Here is a 21,704-nt window from a genome sequence, read left to right on the forward strand (position 1 = left end):
ATTTCAGATACAGGAATAATTGGCGCAAGAATTCTTATTGAGTAGTTTAATCTGCCCAAATTAAAAGCTGAATTTAAATCAAGTTTCAGATTTAGAAAGCGAATCTGACTTAGTTTTGGCTTAAGAATTAATTGTTAAAAACACTTTTTCATTAAACATGCATGGTTGCTTGTTCAGGTTTTGTTTTGTTTGTTCATTTGTTTTGTTTGCTTATTTTTATGAATTATATCTTTGTAAAGACTTTTTAACCAAAATATTTCTAAATTCATTTATAATTTACAGAAACGCAAGGATAATGTAAGAAGATATAGAATGTAGAACAGGAACTTTTAAAAGCAAACCAAATTATTGTGTCAACAAGCCCCTGTTTTTTATACCAATTGTTCAATATAAAACACTGCAGAATATTTGACGAGTTACATAGCTACTAACTTTCAGATAAGATGTTCTGTTCCAGAATGTTTAAGATGTGTATTAATTCTTTTCACCACAGGCCTCTAAGAACTGATTTAAATTTTAATGTTAATGATAACACGTTTGTTTAGATCAAGTTGTCCCAAATTATATTAGGTGTCTTATAATGTAAGTTACATAATATTTCTGATTTTTTTTTTTTTGGTTTATGCTAGAAGTTACATGGGAGGACCAGCAGAAAAAGGTGAATGGTACAATAACTGATGAAAAACCATTGCTGAAAAAGAAACACCATTCTGAGACAGGTTTGTCAGGGTTTGGAAAACCACATGAAAGCATGAGACTATAAGACCACATTTCATGCTTTTGTAATGCGTGTGTGCTTTATGTACCTTATTTTTTCACTTTGGTGTGGAATTTTTAGCATGTAGAGACCATTTAGATTACATAGTTCTGTTTTAGAATAGCCAAAATAGATCTGCTTTTGTAAACAATTGTGTTAGAATGCACATGCATTAGAAAAGAAGTATTCTGGCACAATATTAGACATAGTTTGCTTTTTGGTTTTGAATTTTGTTATGACTTAATATATTTGTGCAAGCCACAGGAATCCAAGTATAAGCTATGCTGATTCTTGTTTAGTTGACCAAACCAAGGTATCTACTGCATGTATGGTGGGAAAATCATCTACAGACTTGAATCTGAAACCTTCTTTCACCATCACACATGGCAGAAATAATGTTCCAGTGCAATTTTTTGCTGCAGTTTATATCTTCATATGTCTGGAGTTCTCAAATCTATAAAAACCTCTTCTTTCCTCCATTCTGTACATGAATGGATTTCTTCTGAAACTAAGAACTATCATAAGCTTTTTTTCACCTCAAATGTCAAGTTCAGTTATTCAGCTATCTTCCTTCGTTCCTACAAATGCATGGCAATAAAAAGTAAACCTAGTAATAACGATGATGATAATGATAGTATTGTTCTGTCTTCAGAATCAGAGAATAAAAGGTCCTAATCACGTTAATTTATACACTTGCAAAGGGCAAGCACACTTTGAGGAATAGAGAAGGTAGGGAGGGGAGGAAAGAAAAGGGAAGGGAAAGGGAAGGGAAATGAAGGAGAACAGGGAAAGGAATCTTTTTATTGCAGGTTTCATCCTATATTTAAAGGTTGATCCACATCTACTCAAGTGAATGGGGATTTTTTAGTTGCAAGTATACCTAGGTTCAGTTTTGTGTTGCAAATAACTCTCTATTGGGTGTATTAGTTGTCTCACTCTAGTAACAACACTTCTCCCAATCACACAAATTAAAGTTTACAAGATTGGCCAGCTGTGTCACCTCCTAAATTAACACTGTAATCTCACCTACATGATAATATAATACTGATAATACCCAAGTTTTTTTTCTGAAGCTCAACTACTATACAGCTGGAAGTGCAAGACTCAGAACTGAAGAAAACCAGCAAAATCTGGCTTGGCTCTAACTTAGGAATTAGGCAACCAAGCTGTAAAAGGTCAGATCTGCACTTGCATTACCTGTTTTCTGACTTTTTGATGCATCAGAAGAAGTTACAGGAGAAAAAAAATACTGCTGAATGTGATATTTCTTCTTTTCCAGTTTTAACTATGCCTGAAAGATTCAAAATATGTCTACACATCTGCACTATTGTATTTCCACACAAAGTTCAGCAGAATAGTGCCTCTGCCCAGACTTTTCCCTTACATAATAGCTAGATAGGAACATTAACTCCATCTCCCAGCTGAGGTGGGCTTAGGACTGTGTTCTAGGCAGATGATTTATTTATACTTATTAGCAGTACTTGTTTAGGACCACCTTCTCCAATTTTTAGAAAGAGAAGACTTTTTTTTAGATGGCTGCTGTTCGGGCATTCTACATTTTGGAACAGGAGTGAAATCTTGTAACTGAAAGACAAAAACAGGCAGAAGAATAGAGATCAAAATCAAATATGAGCAACACAAAATTCTCACTTAGAAGTGTTCTGTATATTAAAATGGTATTTATCTGATTTTTATCTATTTTTCTGTCTGGAACAGAACCACTTATTTCCAGTGCTTGCAGGGAGTACACAGAATTGGTTTGGAAAGTCGCAATCTCAATTGTCAACGTGTAGAATAGATAAAAAGTTGAGTAAAAGTTGTGTTCCTCACTGCACAGTCCTAGGGCTTTCTATGAGGGCTGATGCCTGATAAGATGCCTGATACTGATTTACGTTATCAGTCTTCTGCATGGGATGATGATAAATGAGGTATCTGAGGTGGTTCTGAATACTCTGCAGTGGGCATCAAATGGCACATCCCTGTTTTCCTCAGATGCTTTTCCAAACTGACTCTGTCAAGAGACCTACGTACTTCAGTGTTAGGAGTGGAGGAGTAATCAGAGCAACTTCCAGGACTGGCATAATCTGCTGTGTGTGGCACACTGCTGTTCCCTATAGACATCCCTATATCATTTCAAACAGTTACTTTTAAAGGCATAGTAGTCAGGACGTCTAGAAGAAGGTGCCATAACACCGTACTCCCGTGGGGATGTTGAGCTGTATTGTATCTATGACTGTGATGTAATGGTGATGCAGCCTGACAGAATATACCTAAGGAAGCTTCAAATTCCTTGAACCTTTTCAGTATGGGATTTACCTTCTGCACAGGACTGCACTGTCTTTTATCTGAGAATGCTTTAACTGTTCTGTCTGCACAGAAAACAGTGAAGTGATACTAACAGTCCCTGGACGCAGATGGTGCAATGGAGGCAAGGACACCTCATATTGTTGTTCTCCTGTTTTCATTGCTTTTTCATCTGTTGATGTGTTTTCTGATATGACCTGCTATGAAAGCTTATACTGTCTTTAAGTAGAGTTTGTCTGTTAAGAATGTAACCTAACCCATGGAAATAGTCACGGCAGTATTATAGCTAAGAAAACTTGTGAGAACAAACAGACATTGATTAAGTATCGTGAGTGAAGAACTTAGATCTGTGAGCAAAGTGTAGAGAAAAACATAAATAGATAATAAAAATATTTTCAAACCCCAGAAAAGTAACAGTAATACTGTATCCTGTAAAGCATGAATATTCAAAAAATATGCATGACTAGAAATGAGATTAAAAAATTTGTTGGAAGACAATTTAAGGTCATTAAATAAAGTAGCAAAATGGTTCTTGTATTGCAAACTTTTCAATAGAAGGTGCTGATAAAATTTCTCTTCCTAAATATCAGAAATCAATACTTTTTTTTTTTTTAACAGTGTCTTTAATCTCTTAAATTCTGATGTAATTTGCAGAATTTGTGTTATGTTTATTTCAAATATTCAGTTGAATTTATGCAAAGATTTTGAAGGATTGGAAGAGTAAAACTGCAGAATCATAGGTAAGCATAGCATAAAACTTCAAGCCATATTTTGAATCTGTGCCCTTCTTTTAGCTGATGTCAGCACTCTGTCAGAAAATACTGCATTCTTGGACACCACTAAATCAAAGAGCATGAGAAACAGTTCTTTTTTCATACCTGAGATCATTAAGTACCATCAGCACTCACCCCTGCACCTGAAGTGTAATAGATGGTATTTGAAGAAAAGTGAATAAAGTTCTAGTCCTGTAATTAGATTTCATTTCTTGGTGAAAAGAAAAAAAGAAGTATGGTATGTAAACATTTTCACATGGTTATGCACTTTTATATGTGACGCCTTAAGAGAAGAAATTGGAAAAGAAGGTTATGCATGGGGAATGTGTCCTGTACTGATTCAGATAAATTTAGGCAGGATACTGTTTTTCTTAAAAAACAATTATTTTCATCAGTATCATCACTAGTGTCTTTTGAACCCATCAAGGTAATTAAAATGGGAAAAGCACATAGTTTAGGGTACCATGGCAGAGATACTAATTTTTGTTCCTTGTCAATTGTTTTTGAAGTGTTCAATCAGTCTCACTATCCAAAATACTGGATGCTAAATACAGTCTAGCAACCTGTGTCTCCATCTAGAGATGACAATGCAGAAACTGCCTTTATAAGATAGCAAAGAAAACACTCTTGGCGTTCCCATGTTTTTCCTACAGAGAGGCAGTAGATTTGATGGCTATTACCTGGAAACCATCCTGTAATGGTTTCATTATCACTGGCTGTTGAGAACATTACAGTGTCATCAAATATCCAGCCTTTGCCACAGAAACGTTTGATTTCCAAGGAGCAGTTGAAGAACAGAACTGTGGGAAAGTGCTGACATATATTAATATGTTTGAACAAAAGGACAAAGGATAGTTATAATGGATTTATACATCTCGGAATGGAATGAAGTAAAAATTGAGTATCCTTGTAATTATTTTGGAGAAAGCCATATTTCTGTAATACGGAAGTAAAGCAAAGTTTTAGAGAAATAGCAATGGTAGATTAAACACATCAGAAAATATAAAGGTAATGTGTTCTTACAAATGGTCAATCTTTAGATGGATAGATTTGCTTTCAATTCAAAGGGAATCATGCTTATTTTTATCTGTGGAGCGTTTATGTCTCTCTCCTGGGTAGGACTATGCCTGGACACTTACATACACAAAGACTTTAAGAACTCTAATATAATGTAATGAAAACTAATTTTAGTTTATCTATTACCATGAATTCAGTTGTAGTGTGAAAACAGTGGTAAAAAAATAATTGAAAATGAAGTTGTGTTTATTTTAAAAGAAGTTTGTAGTCAGAATTGAAAGTATGAGAGATAGAAAATTATGAAAAGGGGGATATGGTTAGAAATAGATTGAAGAAGGCAAAGTAATGATAGGACAGAGAGAGAGAGGTAATTGTCTTTTCTGGATTAATGATATTTCCAATCCAATGTGTAACTGTAGTGCATTAATACTTTGAAGTGTTACTATTTTGTCTTTTCCCCCCTTTATAAAATTACCATGTGAACTTTATTCAGAGAAGCAAAATAATAAAAGCTCTCTATGGATTCTTCATTTAGTTTATCTCTTGAGACTTATGAAAAAGTTATGTAGTCTACATGGTTTAATTTGATTTAGAGAATTTATGATACTGAGAATATTTACAGTTTCTTCTTTTGTTATTTTCTACCTTCATCTCTACTGTTCTTATCTTTGGATAAGAATAAGATTTTTCATGCTTACTGTCTACCTCTTGTATTTTTTACATAGCATATATTACATATAGGCTATATTATGTAATTGCAGAATTAAGTGTATTGCTTTAGTCTTTCCTGTATTTTCTTGCTATATAGTTGAGTAAAAATGTCAGCATATATCCAGTATACAGCTGTGATTTTGTGTGTATGAGTTTATGCCTTAAGATAACTACTTTCACTAAGAGGAAGCTACCTCATTAAAAAAAATCAGAAGTGTGGGACAGGCTCTGTATCTAGTTGGGGCTTAAAGCCTTCAAAGAGTATTAAAGGATACTGATTCACATCTCAGTCTAGTAAAATAGCCTTTTTGTCTAAATTTGCTAACAAATATTTGTACTCTTTTCTATCTACTCTTCTGTATCTGTATCCTTAGCATTGCAGAGTTTGAATAGTGTTAGGGGACATCTTTCCTGAGAGTTAAATGTATTAGATCACTCTTCAAGTTTAATCATATCCAGACTAATGACATATATTTATGGAACATACAGACTCTGTGGAGCATTTCTATCTTAAGAGTCTCTTCCATGTTTTAAGATCATGTTTATTTGATTCTGGTATTGCATATTGTATTTTGTGAAGAGTGTCCAGAAATGAGACTTTTCAAATCTGAGCTCATATTTGCAGTGAAAGATCTTTGGTTCCTAGGAAAAGATAAAACTGAAATTAGGAAAACTCTTAAGGGGAAAAAAAAAGAGTGATTAACTTACATCTCTCTGTCCTCTGCTGCTTTAAGAATTTTAGTTGGGCATGTTTGCCATGTAAAGTTTTTTTTGAACACTGAGTTCCTAAATACTTCTCTTCTATGGGTGACATTACTTACAATGAACAGTTCTGTGTCAAAGCATGATAAAAGAGATGGTACGTATTTTGGGGGGATCAGGCAAAGTTTTTCATTAACTTTTTATGTTTATTTATTAAGATTTTCATTTATTTCTAAATCTGTATATAATAGCCTTATACATATTACTCTCATACATTGAGATGAACAATTGATGGAAACAAATTTGCATCAATTCCACAACAAAGCAGTAAGTTTACAAATGAAGACTGCCTATTGATGTGATGTAAATTTAATATAATTGATTACGTTGTTTTATTCTTTCATTTAAATGTATTTATATAAAAAAGATCTATTTTGTAGATTAAGAGCTACAGAAATGGAGAATTTTCAAATATTTTTTGGGATTTATGGCATGGCTTCTTAATCAGGAGAAAATTGACCCACATAAGTGATATTGTGTTTAAATTAATCGGTCTATTAGTACTTCCTTCTTCACATCATTAATTGAAAGAAGTTGGTCCATTACCATGCCACAACTTCTACAAATTCCTTAATATTTCCAACAATAAATACAAAAATATTATAATCCATTTATCTCAACAGATGAGGTATCAGTTGATCAGGTACCCACAGTGAGAAGGCGATTATTATCTTTTTCTTTCCTATGACTTCTATTAGAATTATTCTTCTAATTTGTTTGATAAGTAAAAACCTACAACTGAAAAATATTTGTAATTAAGAATGATTTTTGATTGCCACTTTGATATGTAATTTTTTTTTCATAACAAATACTTTGCATGAGAACTTCGAAAAATGCTATTTTTAAAAAGTATTGGTATATGTGACTGATATGCATGCAAATAGTGGTCATTTGATTCTAAAATATTCAAAGAGAGCTTCCTTGCTATTCAGTTGTGTCTGTCTGGCATTACTAGAATACCTTGCATTATCATACCAGATATATTCCAAGTTTGGAAATAATGTGATTCAATTATTTGAAAATTTATAGAGAAGGATTTATTTTATTGCAGTATATGTCTCAAAGCTGCTTGTTCTTATGTATATTAAAAATAATAAACCAAGGATAGTGGGGTTTTGACAGAGACTTTCTGATAACTGGTTTTGCTATACTAGGAGTGCTCACTTCAGGGCTATACAAATGTAATATAAAATGTTTTCAGAACATTTTGAATACTTGAAGCTGTGTTTTGGTGGTGCTAATAATCATTTATTTATTTATTTAGCACTTACAGCAATTATAGCTACACTATATTAGTGTGAGCTGTAACATGCCATGGAGAACTAGATCTTTCTATTTGCTTATTTGTATTTCTTCCAATGGATTCTTTGTCTTGCCCAGATTAAAAAAAAAATATTTATACTCTATTGCTGTTTTTTTAACACGCAAAGACATGGCAAGCTTTGTCAAAACTGACAGCTGCTATGCTTTCACACTACATATCATATATAGAGCACTAATGTGTGTTCATTCTGTAAGCAAATTTAATTGCTTAAAAGTGCATTCTAATTATATATGTTTCAAGCTGCTTGATTTTGCAACACTTTTGATACAGTCTTGGCATTTGATAGTAGATGAAAATATAATCTACTGCTATAATATAACATTGTTTAAGTATAGAACAATGGTTGTCAGGTAAAATTTAGTGTTGTCTTTAATTTTGTTTTATTGATTTCTGTTTATTCTAATTTTACGTTTTTTCAATGGTAACTTGTTATTGACTGTAAAATGACAATAAAATTACAGATATTTTTGTGGTGTGTAAAACTTTCTGGACTTCTTTATCTAGCATCTTCAGCATTAATGATTTATGAGCAGTGTTTTGTGACTCATTAACAAACTGCATGTTGAAATTAGACCAAGTTTATAGATTTTTTTTCTATTTCTGATGATTTTTGTAAGAAAACATTTGTTCTGCTAGCAACAGTTTCTTCACAGTTCTTTGTAATTATTATTACTTTTCAAGATGAGTTCCTCCCATTCTTTTGCTAAGAATACAATTTCAGTACAGAGCATGGCACTGTCCCTCAGATGTTTTCCAAGTCTGAAATGGCAGTGTGCTTTTGAATGTGAAGTAATAAAGTAAGTAATGAGATAGTTGCTTTGGCATTTAACTTGCATGCATTTGTAGTAACTTAGACTTCTGTGAGATGAGAGCAACACTGGTTCTGAAAATGTACCCTGAACTGACCATGAGACCTAATAGCTATACATTCTCTTTTCTCACGTTCTGTATTTTGGTCTTGATAATTTTGCCTTTGGCAGAGTGTTACAATAATGCAGTCCTTTCCAGAGTGTGTTATGTGGATTCTGAAATGTCTGAGCTTGTACATAAGTTTGAAAAAAAAAATCTATCTCCTGTTTTGGGTATCTGAAGTTTGGTTCAGCATAAATTACAATAATTTAATAATTGAAAAATCTAATAATACAAGTCCCTTGGTGACATTAAACTGAGTGTTCAATACTTGAAAGAGAAAAATAATACTTGCATTCAAGTAGATAACATTCAAAAAAATTGTACAGTCATGAACAAAACTATTTATGCTAGTTAACATACCTTTTACTATCCAGCTTTTTCTTCAGCATTATTGCAAGAATTGACTTTGCTGTCAGTTATAACTTTTATTATTTCCTCAGCTCCTATACTAACTCTGTCTTTACCGTTCTTTTCCAACAACAGTAGTTTAACCGCTTCTTTCTCAGCTTTCTTTTTTCTTCTAGTGTCTTTTATTTTTTTCTCCACTTACTAACTCTGCTCTGCAGACTTCTCTCTAAAACAATTTTTGGCCCTTTCCCTCAGTGTCAGTTTTAACCTTCTGAATACATCCTCTCACGCCCATCTCCTTTGTCTATGTCTGTACATTACACGATGTGATCACAGAAGAAGCGGAATCATCAAGGAGAACAAACTCAGGTCTGTCTCTTCTACTGCTTTTCTCTGTGTTATTTTTTTCATTTTACCTTTTCTATAGATTTTATCACAGCTCACCTCACATACTTTTCCCTCTCTTCCCCCTCAATATATTGGCAAAATATTGTCAAGGTGTAAGAATTTAAGACACTTACGTAATTTCTATTACCTGTAAACTATGGCCACTATAAAAAGTGATGAAAGGTAACTGATGGCAAGTAGAATATGCCTTAAGACTTTAGACTGATTTGATTTCTACCATATCAGTTCTTATTTTACATCTCAAATTATCTGTAAATTAGCCTTTAAACTTCCACTTAACACATGAAAACAATCTATAATTTTTTACCTATGCATTTGAAAACTGCTATGAAGACTACTACAACTGCAGAAACTCTTATATAACTAGTTATTTTTGACTCTGAGAGGATGTAATTTCAAAATTGAATAATTTCAGTAAGTTAAATTTCATTCATTAGAATTTCAAACTTAGTTTTTTTAATAAAACCTGTTTCAATTAGAAGTTGAGTTTTTAGGGAAAAAAGCTCTTTTCTCATGCCAAAAAGTGTAAATCAAAAGTTTATGATCGCATGAGAGCAAGAAGTCAGAACATTGAAGGAGTTCTTACTTAGCTGTATTGTTTATGAGGCTTTTATTTGTGCATTACTTACGGTTTCTTTCATAAAAAAATTTAATCTGCCATTTTATTGAATTTTCCACGTACTTTATATTACTGGCAGAGAACTAACGTCTGTCAAGGCATCCTAGCTCTGAAAATGCAGTATTTGTTCACACTTCCTTGCTTGTTCACTTGTGGTATGTAGAACAACAGCAAAATTACCCATATTTAAGTTAATTAAATTCAGCTATAAAATTCAAATTTTAAAATTATTGTGTAAAAGTTTTAATTAATTTCCTGTATCTCTGCTATTATCCCAACAAATTAGAGAAACCACTTGGATGCCATTTAGATTAGAAAATCTGGAGAAGTTTTGGGGTACATTGACTGGTCCATTAAACTTAGGTGATATTTAGTGAAACACTTTCATCTTTTCTCTACTATGACTGGCTCCTTCAGAGCTCAGTTTTACCTTTCATACTACTCTTGTCCTAATTAGAGTCATAGATTATTTTTACAGAATCTTGCAGATGTTTGCTGTGGTTTTCATGTTAAACAAATCTCAAGATAGAAATTGTTATAATTACAGGGTAAAACACTTTGAGTATGGATAGAAAAGACAACTGGCAGAGTGTTCGTAATTCCCTCTTTTGTAAATGACCACCCTTAGAAATTAATAAATTATGCTGTAGAAAGACTGAGTTTACTTACCTTGTGCTTATGATTCATTGCCAGTCCCTGTGCAGTGATTCTGAATCTCTTGTATTACAAAAATGAAGTTAGATGATTGAGTGACCCATTTCCTATCTGTTCATAATAAAAGTTGTGGGTCATTTTATTCAAAAGCCTTCTTCTGAGTTATTGATTGAATCAATATATTAAATCAGAATATGGAATCAGTCCATATCTCTCTTTGTGTTGGAAGAAATCAGACCTTAAAATGGTCAGAAAAAAGCATATCTTTTCATCACCTGTGTTTCTTGAACATATATAAGTTGGTAATACCCGTGTATTACTAAATTTTATTGACATTGCAGTTCTTCTGCGAAACACTACTTAGCTCGGAGTGTTAGGTAAAGGTATTAGGCACTGATGAATTTAATTGTCTAGCACACAAATGCAAAAGAGTGATCAGCACTGCAGTTGCAATGGTTGTTATTACTGCCCTTAAACTCAGGAGAAAATACAGTTCTCTGTATAGTAATATATTTTCAGATGTACATTTGAAACAGGTGCTCTTCCATGCTTGCCTGTGTAACAAAGTAGGTTACACATTTCAGTACAAGGCACTTGGAGCACAGCTAAAAAGCAAGGGTGACATTTCAAAGGCATACTTTAGAACAAAGTGTTTTCCCATTGTTTTAGAATTTGCTTTAAGAAGTGAATCTGGGATTATCCCTTTACAGGTTTTCTTAGGAAATGGTTTTCACATTATTTATCATGCTACCAAACATTCATGTATTCCAGAGGATTAGCTATTGATTTTAGGTGTTACTAGACCAAGAAGTCTTGTGAAAGCTAAATATTTGAATATGTTACAATTGTATTGGTAGAAAAATGTTGCCATTTCCTCTCTCTGGATATTATAATCTATAACTGTAAAAGATAAAATTTTATTCCTTGAAAAAATCTAGATTTTTTATTATAAGTTTTATGAAATTGAGTGCAAAGCTTTTGCTGTATATTTCAAGCACAAAAGCAAGTTCAGAAAGCTAAGAAGCAAAGGTATTTTAATATAAATTTTGTTATCTGACAGCAGTAGAGCTTGATAGAATCCTTAATGACTAAACCCTGTTTTGCTTGGGTGAAGGAGGAGCTTTGTGATACAGGGTTTTCACAAACATGCTTTGAGAGGCATGATTTTCATATTTTTCAAATTAATATGTTTATAGGTTTAGATATTGTGAAAACTGTGGAGGAGATGTGTGCCTGTTCACATCCCCTTGGCTTCACAAATAATACTTCCATTCAGGAGAAGTCGAAGTAAGCCCCTACCTGCCAAAGAGCCTTAGTTACAAAGCAGACATCTTTATTTTTGTCAGTAACGTTGGTCAGACCAAACAGTTATCATTGTGCCAAAAATTACTGGCAAGTGCATGTAATACTTACTGTGTTCTTCAAACATATGAAATACAGAGAACATTCTTCAGAATTCCAAAAATTAATCTGGTTGACTCAAGTAACTGCCCAAAAAATGATCATCAAAGCATTGGAAAGGCAGATCCATGCCTGTACAAAGGCAGTCAGTGCACATACAGCAGAAATAGTGCTGGATAATTGATTCCAGGTTTATTCCAGGATGAGAAGGGGTGGCTTAGTGATGCCCAGGCATTCTAAACTTTCTAAGTTAGATGGAAGTTAGAAGATAGTGGGGACTATTCCATTTCTAAAGGGCCATGAAAGGCAGGGAAATAGATATTGAAGTCCCTTTTTGCAAGCTCTGAAGTAAAACTGTCACGTTAAGGGCACACAAAGGCTTGATTAGAGTTTTTGTTAACTTTCAGAGTGCAATTCAAATAGAAAAGGACTTTGAAATAACAATTTTTTCTGTGCTTTATAAAATCTCTTTGTAATAACATGATTGATGGCAATGAAGCCTACAAAAACTAACCATCCCTACTGAAGATGAGTAGAAAGAGCTTGTAGACCTCGACAGTGGAGGGCAAAACAGTGAAAGGGTGTGGCAAATATACTGTAGGAGAAAGCAAGGACAAAAAAATGGTACAATTCAGAGTGTTTAAGAAATCAGCTGCAGTAGAAGACAAGGAGCACAGTTTTTTTAATCCATTCTTATCGGTACCATGAGAGGTTTTTCAAGCCTTCCAAGAGTGGATCTGCTGTGATGTACTTACCCTTTATAAACAGAACATGACACCCCTCTGCTTTTGAGTTGTTATTATTATAGTCAGTATTCTGTGACACAATTTCCTTTAAAGAGGAGGATGGTGCCTTGTTCTATTTCCATTTTCCTTATGTTGAAAAAAACATTTCTGGGTAGAATTTGTAACATTTTAGCACAAATATGATTAAATTACTTGTGCATCTCTGAACACCTCTGTGATATTTAGTTTGACATGCTTGTTTAAAATCTGATGCCGTAGACTGTGAAAGAGACAGTTTAAGCATCTTAATCTGTATTTGGTCAACAAAACCCAGAGGGTAAACTCCAAATTCAGTTTATAGGTACTTAGCGTAGTAATATGGCTGGCTAAACTGGCTACCCTGCTGTCATACTGGATGTCTGGGAGGCTCTTTGTCCTTATTTTTTGTTTTGTTTAGAATTAAATCCAGAAACCAAAGACTTCCAAAGTAGCCATCTGTACTAAACCACAAAAATAAAGTCTGATGATCAGTCTGCTGAATCTAAAATACTAAAAACATCAGATTATGTAATTTAAAGTGGCAGCATAATTGTGCAAAACATTTGGTCGTTAATTTGTAGTTCTTCTGAGTTCTAAATTCAGGTGCACACACCATTGATGGTCTTGTGTTCTTTGGTTAAACCTTTGACCATCTTTCTGGTTATTGAGATGCTAATGAAGACATCTTGCATTCTTAGGCTAGCTGAAGAATCTCTATTAATACCTGTTAGCTTTTCTGAAAGCAGAGGCGTAATTATCATCAAATGTTTGTGCTTATGATTGGAAGTGGCTGTATCAGAATGTGGAATACTCTGTGGTTATGCTGTGGAGTGTGCCAGTGGTGGGAGCTCTGAGGAGCATGCTTGGCAAACAGGATGTTGGAAATCTTTGTAATAAGACTGTGCTCAGGTTTTCCTGAAAGCAATGCAGAGTTTATAGTGTGGCTGATATGAATGGATTTTTATGAGTACAGAATAGAAGGACCTACTGACCATTCAGATATTTTTCTTTCACACTTTCAAAATCCTATTTCATGTCATTTATATAGGGAGGATGTGCCAGAGTTCTTGGGAGAAACAAAATGGGATGTTTTTTACTAATATTTGACTTACTACTTCTTTCTTCCATCCGTTTTCTATGTAGGTCTCAATATTTTATGAAAGCCACCAAAGTGTATGTAGACCTTCGTATGAAGCAGCACAGAAAAATGTCACCAGCTACCCTGAAAAAATGACCTTGGAAAAGGATCTAGGCAGCATAAAAAAGGGCTAGCCATAGCCCTAATCATTACTTTAATAAATATGCAAAATAGAACTTTGCAGCTTGTTTCAAAAGACCTTTGTCCTTTACCATCTGCACTGATCTATCCTTAATGACAGAGACCAGAGCTGACCCTGTCAATTTATAAACCAAGGATTGTAGAGATTCTTTAACTTCCCTGTTTAGATCACCACACTATTTTATTCAATTATTTTGCTAAACAGTGCCATGTATTCTGCAAATAAGCCAAAGTAACATAGTTAACATGCTTTTAGCATTGTGATAAAAATTTATTTAAGTGGCGAGAAATGTCCCCTGGGTTTTAGTCTTTCTTTAGTGTGTCAAGCTTGAAACCAACAAGAAAAAAAAAAAGAAAAAAAAATCCATCAAGCAATCTTCAAATAGAAAACAGGAATGTGAAGACATCTTCCCTGCTAGGAAGCTGGCTGGCTGAAATAGTATTCTTTTGAGCATGCCCTTTTAAGGGCAATAATTGACACTTCAGTCACATTTAAACAATAATAATAAATACCAGGAATATATAAGTAATATTAAGTTGAAGAACACTTCCACAACCATTATTTTTTATTTTCATTCAGAATGTGATGTGGATCACAGACTTGGAAAGAACTTGTTTGCTGCAACAGTACCTTTTTTATTTTTGCCACAAATTGGACATAAAGCCCTGGAGTGAAGTTCAGTAACCATTCATATCACACAGCATCTGATACTTTGCTAGACCTGTAGCAGTTAGGAGGTTATATTTTTCACACTGTTGACAGCCAGAATGAAAAAAATTTAGAGCTAATTCCTTAGAGGTAGAATTGGAATTTAATAGCTCAGCAAACAGGAGGAAATTTAATCCTTTGAGTACAAGACCTTTAACTGGCAAGTTTTGATGTTCAAAGCAAATACTTCTACATTTTACATTTTACTTTTAGGAGGCAATCTTCTTTCCTTTGCCTAATTTGATAATAGGGCTATGAAGATGGCGCAGGGCCTTGAGTGGAAGGCATACAAGGAACAATGGAGGTCACTTGGTCTGTTCAGCCTGGAGGAGACTGAGGAGAGACCTCATTGCAGTTGCAACTTCCTCGTGAGGGGAAGAGCAGGGGCAGGCTCTGATCTCTTCTCTGTGGTGACCAGTGACAGGACCTGAGGAAATGGCCTGAAGTTGCGTCAGGGGAGGTTTAGGTTGGATATCAGGAAAAGGTTCTTCACCCAGAGGGTGTTTGGGCACTGGAACAGCTCCCCAGGGAAGTGGTCACAGCACCAAGCCTGACAGAGTTCAAGAAGTGTTTGAACAATACTCTCACACATGGTGTGACTCTTGGGGCTGTCTGTACAGGGCCAGGATCTGGACTCGATCCTGATGTGTTTGTTCCAGCTCAGAATAGTCTGTGATTTTGTGATGTTGTTTCAGGGACCTTATTTTCAGAATAAAATTGATTTTCCTGTATTCTCATGAATAGCATTTCAAGAGAAATCTCTAGTAAGAAATTCAGCCAGCATTTTTGAAGTAACCAAAAGTTAGGCTTCTACATGTATATTTGATTTTTAAAATTAAATGTTATTTAATAATTTGGTCTACTTTGAGAAATCAAACTCAATTTTCAATAAATCACAGAAGTAGAGGAGCTATTTAATCCACTGTATAAATGTAATTGCTAGTCATATTGCTGTTAGTAAGTGTCTGCATATATGAAAAATAGAAGGATAAAGTATTTTATGTCATTGTGTTATCTTATGCCTGAACTCAGAAACAAACAAGGAGTTCCATGTCTGTCTCTTAAAATGACGTGTATCCTCCAGCATTGGAGGCTGCAGTCTTTTTCATTCAAGGCAAGGAAGTCAAGATTTATTTTAGGCCTCTGTTCAATTTATGCAAATCTCATTCATCTGGATCCCAGGTGAGAGAGAAGAGAAAGGTCAGAGCAGAACCAGGATCTAACCTTAAGTTCGGGGCACTCAGCTGTGAGAGAAGGGAGAAACCCTGGGAGGAAGACTATGAAGTCCAGCACCTCCCAGTTGTAACCTTAAGGCTGCAAAGTCAGGCTGCCCCTTATCTTCACCAGGAAGCCAGCAATTTTTGAGCAATTGTTCAATGCTGCCATCAGTATCCATGACTAGGGAGAGATCTGCTATCCTGCTTCCTCTGTGGAACTGTTATTCTATTCTGTCATGTACAGAGATGTTCTGTTCCAAGGAACTTGGACTCCCTGCTACATGAGACTTCTTGGCATGAGGTGGGTGAAGTCTGATGGGGCCCTGGCACCTCCAAGTACCCATCAGAACAGGAAAGCTCATTGAGTTGAGGCATTTCCAAGAAAATCAAGGCCATTTTAGATTAGTTGTACTTCTTGACAAGCTTGCTCTTGAATGAGGCTCTTATTAAGAATTCTTTTCTATTAATTTTATCTTCGAGATTTGTGTTAGATCGTTAGGTGTTTCTCAGATGTTAGGACCAGTTAGAAAGAACAGGGAGCTAGACACATGGCTGTGTCTACTATTAAATGAAATGTCAGTGGTGATTATAATAGCAATGTCTACTGTGATGGTGGAAGAAGGTTTTGAGAGAGAATATTTCAGCATTTCAATCTCTCTATGGCTATAGTTCATCTCTATATTCCATCAATATACTTAAATAATCTGTAGTCTGATTAAGCTGAAAATATAGTTATTTTCTGTAATGTACAAAAATGTGTCCTTCATGAAAGCATTGATTTATTTTCTCCAAAGTGTATAGCTCTGAAAAAAATTAGTTCATGAACTGAGATCATTACACCACAGGATACAATATATGCTTTTCACTTTGCAAACCAAGGTTAAATCAAGTAATGTAGACAAATACTGACTAATGTGATGATACTGGTCATAAAAAAAACATCAGATCAAGATTTTTTAGGAATGACTGGTGGCTTTGTCATCTCATATTATTAAGTTTCAGACATTTTAAAATAATCTCATAGTGATTTATGGGTTTTCAGCAGTTTCAAGACATTAAGGCTCTTTAGAGCTTTTTTGTTTTGAACACATTGCAACCAAAAGCATTAATTACTTTAGTGTCAAGATCCTGAACCTACAAAATTCTTTTAGAGGTGATGACTAGGCCCATAGCTGCAGTGAAGATCTTTGCTGCTATGAAGTTAATACTGTTTTACTTGGTAGATGGATAATACCAATTTTGTTCAGTTCTACTGCTTCCACTCAAGTAAGATCTTTCTCAATTCAATCTTTGGTTCCTTCTAGTACATCTTCAGACAGCTCTTCACAACGCATCCGAAACCTCAGTTTGAAGAGTAGGATCCACTGTGTTGACCTTTCTACCAAAAATCTAAAGAATATATCTATTGTAGAGATTTTTCACAGCACTTCAATTTTAAAATTCAAAAATCTAATAGAATTTTATGTTTGCTAGTACTGTGATATTCATTTCTACAATCCCATTTGGAAATATTTTTCTATGTACTTTTTAAACCTAGAGTAAGGATGAGTGAAAGTTGGAAAGTTGGAGTGAAAGGTTTCTAACGTCTTTATTTTGACAATGTATTTATTTAAAGATTTGTGTTTGAAAGACATTCAGACATAAGGATGAATGGACTTCTGGGCAACTTAAAAAATTAATTACTCTATATAGTATAAGATTTCTGTATTAAGATAATATTTAGGCAAAGTAAAGATTTCCTTTCACTATGCATATGGAATAACTCAGAAATGTCATCATTCTCTCTGAGCTCAAGCTCAAGGCTGTTTTAATGACTCAAGTAACTTTCCTCTATTGTACATTATGTTGGATCAGTGGTATTGCTACCAAATTTCTGCTTTAGAAAGTAATGAGACAGTAGAAGACATTGTACTTGTAGATTTTATATTGGTGACAGCAATTTAAAACTAAAAGAAAAATAAAAAAATAAAATTGAAATGTTGAAAAGCAAACAAAACTATAATTCTCTGCTATTTTCCTAGCACTCTCCACAGCCCACATAGATAATAAGGCCAGGCTGCCCAAAGGCCAATTCAGAAGAATGCAAAAAGCCTTACTGAAAAATGGTATTGAGTATGGGGCAGGACAGGTCAGGGAATGGGAGAAGTTCCAAGAACTGATTTAGTACCCACTGATTTACAAAAGTGTAGGTTTATGACCTGCCATATCCGTTTCCCATTAATTTGCCTAATAGTTCCTCTAGAAATTGCCAGCAGAACAATAACCTTGATCCCACACGTGATAGGAAGCCAGATCCTGTTGAAGTGTAGCATATTATTTATGCTCTCTGCAGGAAGATATTTTTCCTTCTTACGCTTCTACCTTGCTTGAATATGATTTCTCTCTGAGTTTCACTTCATCCTCTGCTTTGATGCCCACCTACAAAACAGTATTTCCTTAAAATACAACAGCTCTCTTTCCCATTTCAGTCTATGTACTGTAAACTAGATCAAAATTCTGTGAGCAACCCTCAATAACCGATAATTTGGGAAAAATATTTAGTTCTAGTAAGGTATACTATTTTTGGTATTTAGCTTGGGGGCTGTTCCATATTAATGGAATTGTTTTAATTGAATTTAATATAATTTTGAAAAGTAAACAGAATCTATTTCAAAGTTAATGTATTTCTAATTAAATTAAATTTCATTTGACTTAAAATTCCTTCACATTATTTACCAAAACTGGATTTCAGATTATTTATGGGCTGCCAGATTATTTGATAGGGATCCAATGTATTTTCTTTTCTTTGTGACAGATGAATGCCCTGAGCCATTTACAACCTTTGATATGTATTCTGAGTATTTGTTGACATCAGTCAGCTGAGTTTATGTGCATGAACTGGATTCTGAGTATTGATATTACTGTCTTTTGTTCTTCATAATTTTTAACTCTAAGAAAAGCTACAGCAATATCATTCTTAAACCTTTTAACCTGTAGAAGCTATGAGAATTGATTAAACCAATGAAGATATAAAGCAATTGCCAAAACCTATTCTGACACATTCAGTTTTTATGCCTGAACCATTAGACTGTATCTCATGTGTGCACTGCATAAAACATAGAGCACAAGCACATTTTTTTTACTTCTATGTTTGTGTCATCCCAATCAAAGAAACTGTAAAGTAACTCTATCTGACACCTGCCTTGCTCTCTCTTTCTTCAGTGTGCAAATGATTCTGGAAGTGCACAAAATATCCGTGGGTTCCCTTCAGTAAATGTTCAATAAGAGTACACAAATGTATACACTAGCATGCAGTGAATATGCCTCTAGATTTAGAGCATCATACTTGGTTGGTTGACTAAATTCTTCAAGTTATATTAATTTGCTGAGTTTTGTCAATTTTTTTCCTTTTTAATGCATTTTTATATTACTTTTATTATTATTTCTGCATTTTTTTTCTCTCCCCCTCTTTTTACTTTACGTATTGCTTTCATTTGTTTGTAGAAGAAAAGAAAACAGATCCAGAGAATGGGGATACAGGTAGGGTGACTTATTAAAAATATTTTTGTGCTTTTCCCTTAAATTCTTTGATCTGTTATGTTTAAACAAATACGTAGCAAAGAGTTGAAGTGCAATTTTGATGTATTTTGGGGATTTCAAAATAGACGCTAGAAAATGGAACCTAAGAAAGGGCTTTCCCAAATGTATTTCCTTTGCTGTTTTAAGGGTGTCAAATAAGGGTGAGAAATGGGAAGAAAGAGACCAGAATCAGCTAAAGGCAGATGTCATACACTTTAAGACTTCTTTTCTGTCCTCCCCTCTCCAAACACTGAGCATGCTCACCTGCACATTTTTCTGCTCTGTTACAGGTTTCTGATTTCCAAAAACATCAGTGTTACTTTAGTCCCCTCATAATGAGTTTTTCCCCCATGCCTTAGTGTCTGTCCTTCCCAAATTTTGTATCCCTTTTGTCCATATGTATCCAACACAAAATCGGTTCTAATATTATAAGGGAAACTCCACTCTTCCATACCTGATTCCCTTTAACTCTTTGTGCCCCAGAAACCTCACTGTACAGCAAACTCCTCCTCCAAACTCAAATCCTGGTATAGGATCACCATCACCAGCGTCTCTAGGAACTAGAATGGTTTAATAATTTCCACTGGAGAAGACAATGAAAGAAAGAATGAAAGAGCAGAGGTCCCAGCTGGTTTCATTTTGATTTTTAACCAGATATGTTTGCCTTAGGCTGAGCTGGATGATAAGGCCAGTTTGTTGTTCCTTTTGTCTCTGGTGTGGATCACAGGCTATCAACTGAAGAGTCTTACCCTAGAGAGTAGCCAGTATTTGACCTGAAGAGCAAATAACAGTTTTTAGCTCCAGGCTGAATTCAATGATTGCTTATCTCCTTGTAAAACTGTGACTCAGTGAGCAGCTGAGGTTAGGAAAAGTTAGGTATTAACCAAATCACCGATTACAGCCCTTCACTTTAGTGGTAAAGTAGCTGAAATTTATCTTTTTTAATCTTAGCTTATTTCAAGTTAAAACATGAAAATAATGTATTTTATTTGAAGCTGAAGCAGTGATTTTAGTGCCTGTCCTGACTCCTGTTGTAGGAATGGAATTATACAGCCACCAGCTAGACCTTGATAGGAATTATGTGGATCTTACCTCAATAGGGCTTATCCCTAGATTCCACTTCAATAAAAGAATCAAGCAGAGTTCCTTTTTCTACTATGCTTAGTAGGCAATAGTAGTTACAGCTGAAGCTGGGTGCCTCTGAATAGGGGCCCTGCCTGTTGCTTGTTACTGGATTTTATAGTCTCTATAGGTGGCTTAATTTTCCAATTGCACTTCTGCTCATCCAATCCTGCTTGCAGCATCTGGGGTCTTCTCTTCTGATTTAATCCTGCAGCCTCCAATCCCCCTTTTGTCTGTGCCTTGAGAAATTTCCCTATCTTTTGTTACAAAATATCCTATAGCTAAAGTTGAAATTACAGTTCATTGTCTAATGGTTACCTTTCCATAGATAAAAACAAAGGTCAAATTCACGTGGCCTAAGGTTTAATCTAGTGTAGTCACTAGAACTAAGCTCTAGCACAACAGTCTCTCACTGCAGTCCTTGTGGATCTAAGGAGAGATTACAGGGCTGCACTGCACAGTCCTTCTGTGCCCTACTCTGGCATTTCAGGAGTCTTTGCACTGTAGTTACATTGCTTTCCCTCAGCACACTCTCTTCTGAAAATATGGGGAATGTTTGGTAATGAAACAGCAGTTGTCTTGGTCAGCCAAGAATTTCCTTGTGCCCATGAAAACCCTGCTGAACTAACCTTCAGGCCATGGGTTTTTAATGTTAGAGAGTTCAAAACAAGCAAAACTCCAGAATGTTGCCTACTGTGCAATGACCCCAGTTATGTCTGGTGAGCAGCACCAGGCTTTGTTGTTCCATTTAGTCTTAATTTTTTGTGTTCATATGGCTGGAATATGAGTATCTCGTTGGATATTTCTGTTGGAGGCATGACTACTGTTTATAAGCAAAATTCTGGAAGGAAGTTCAGGCAGAAACGAACTCATTTTACCTGGCCAAAATTTGGTTGCATAACACTTTGGTACATTGTGGCAGTACATCAGTATATCAGAAGCAGCTTTAACTTTTCTAGTGTCAGTCCTGAAAATGTGTTGTACTGGGCTCTAGCTAAGGATCTAAGAACATGGGCTCAGTCAGCCCTTGAGTGATTCAGATGTGTGAAAGCTTATGTTCCTACA

At 34.8% G+C, this 21,704-nt stretch overlaps 1 protein-coding gene across 41 annotated transcripts in view; it reads left to right on the forward strand.

Annotated features, from left to right (window-relative positions):
* The window catches only part of RIMS2 (regulating synaptic membrane exocytosis 2), a 455,072-nt gene that overhangs the window by 338,979 nt on the left and 94,389 nt on the right, over window positions 1-21,704 (forward strand). For 10 of the 41 annotated variants that reach the window (XM_069005296.1, XM_069005303.1, XM_069005292.1 and 7 more), the window contains one exon: window positions 9,245-9,277. The exons of 24 other annotated variants lie outside the window; for them this stretch is intronic. In XM_069005296.1, the coding sequence (XP_068861397.1) occupies window positions 9,245-9,277 (33 nt within the window). Of the gene's footprint in view, window positions 1-629; window positions 720-9,235; window positions 9,278-19,442; window positions 19,479-21,704 lie in introns of all 41 variants that reach the window. 7 more of the 41 variants (XM_069005289.1, XM_069005288.1, XM_069005291.1 and 4 more) reach the window with 4 other exon arrangements.

Source organism: Aphelocoma coerulescens, chromosome 2 (genome assembly GCF_041296385.1).
Source record: "Aphelocoma coerulescens isolate FSJ_1873_10779 chromosome 2, UR_Acoe_1.0, whole genome shotgun sequence".
Classification (NCBI taxonomy): domain Eukaryota; kingdom Metazoa; phylum Chordata; class Aves; order Passeriformes; family Corvidae; genus Aphelocoma; species Aphelocoma coerulescens.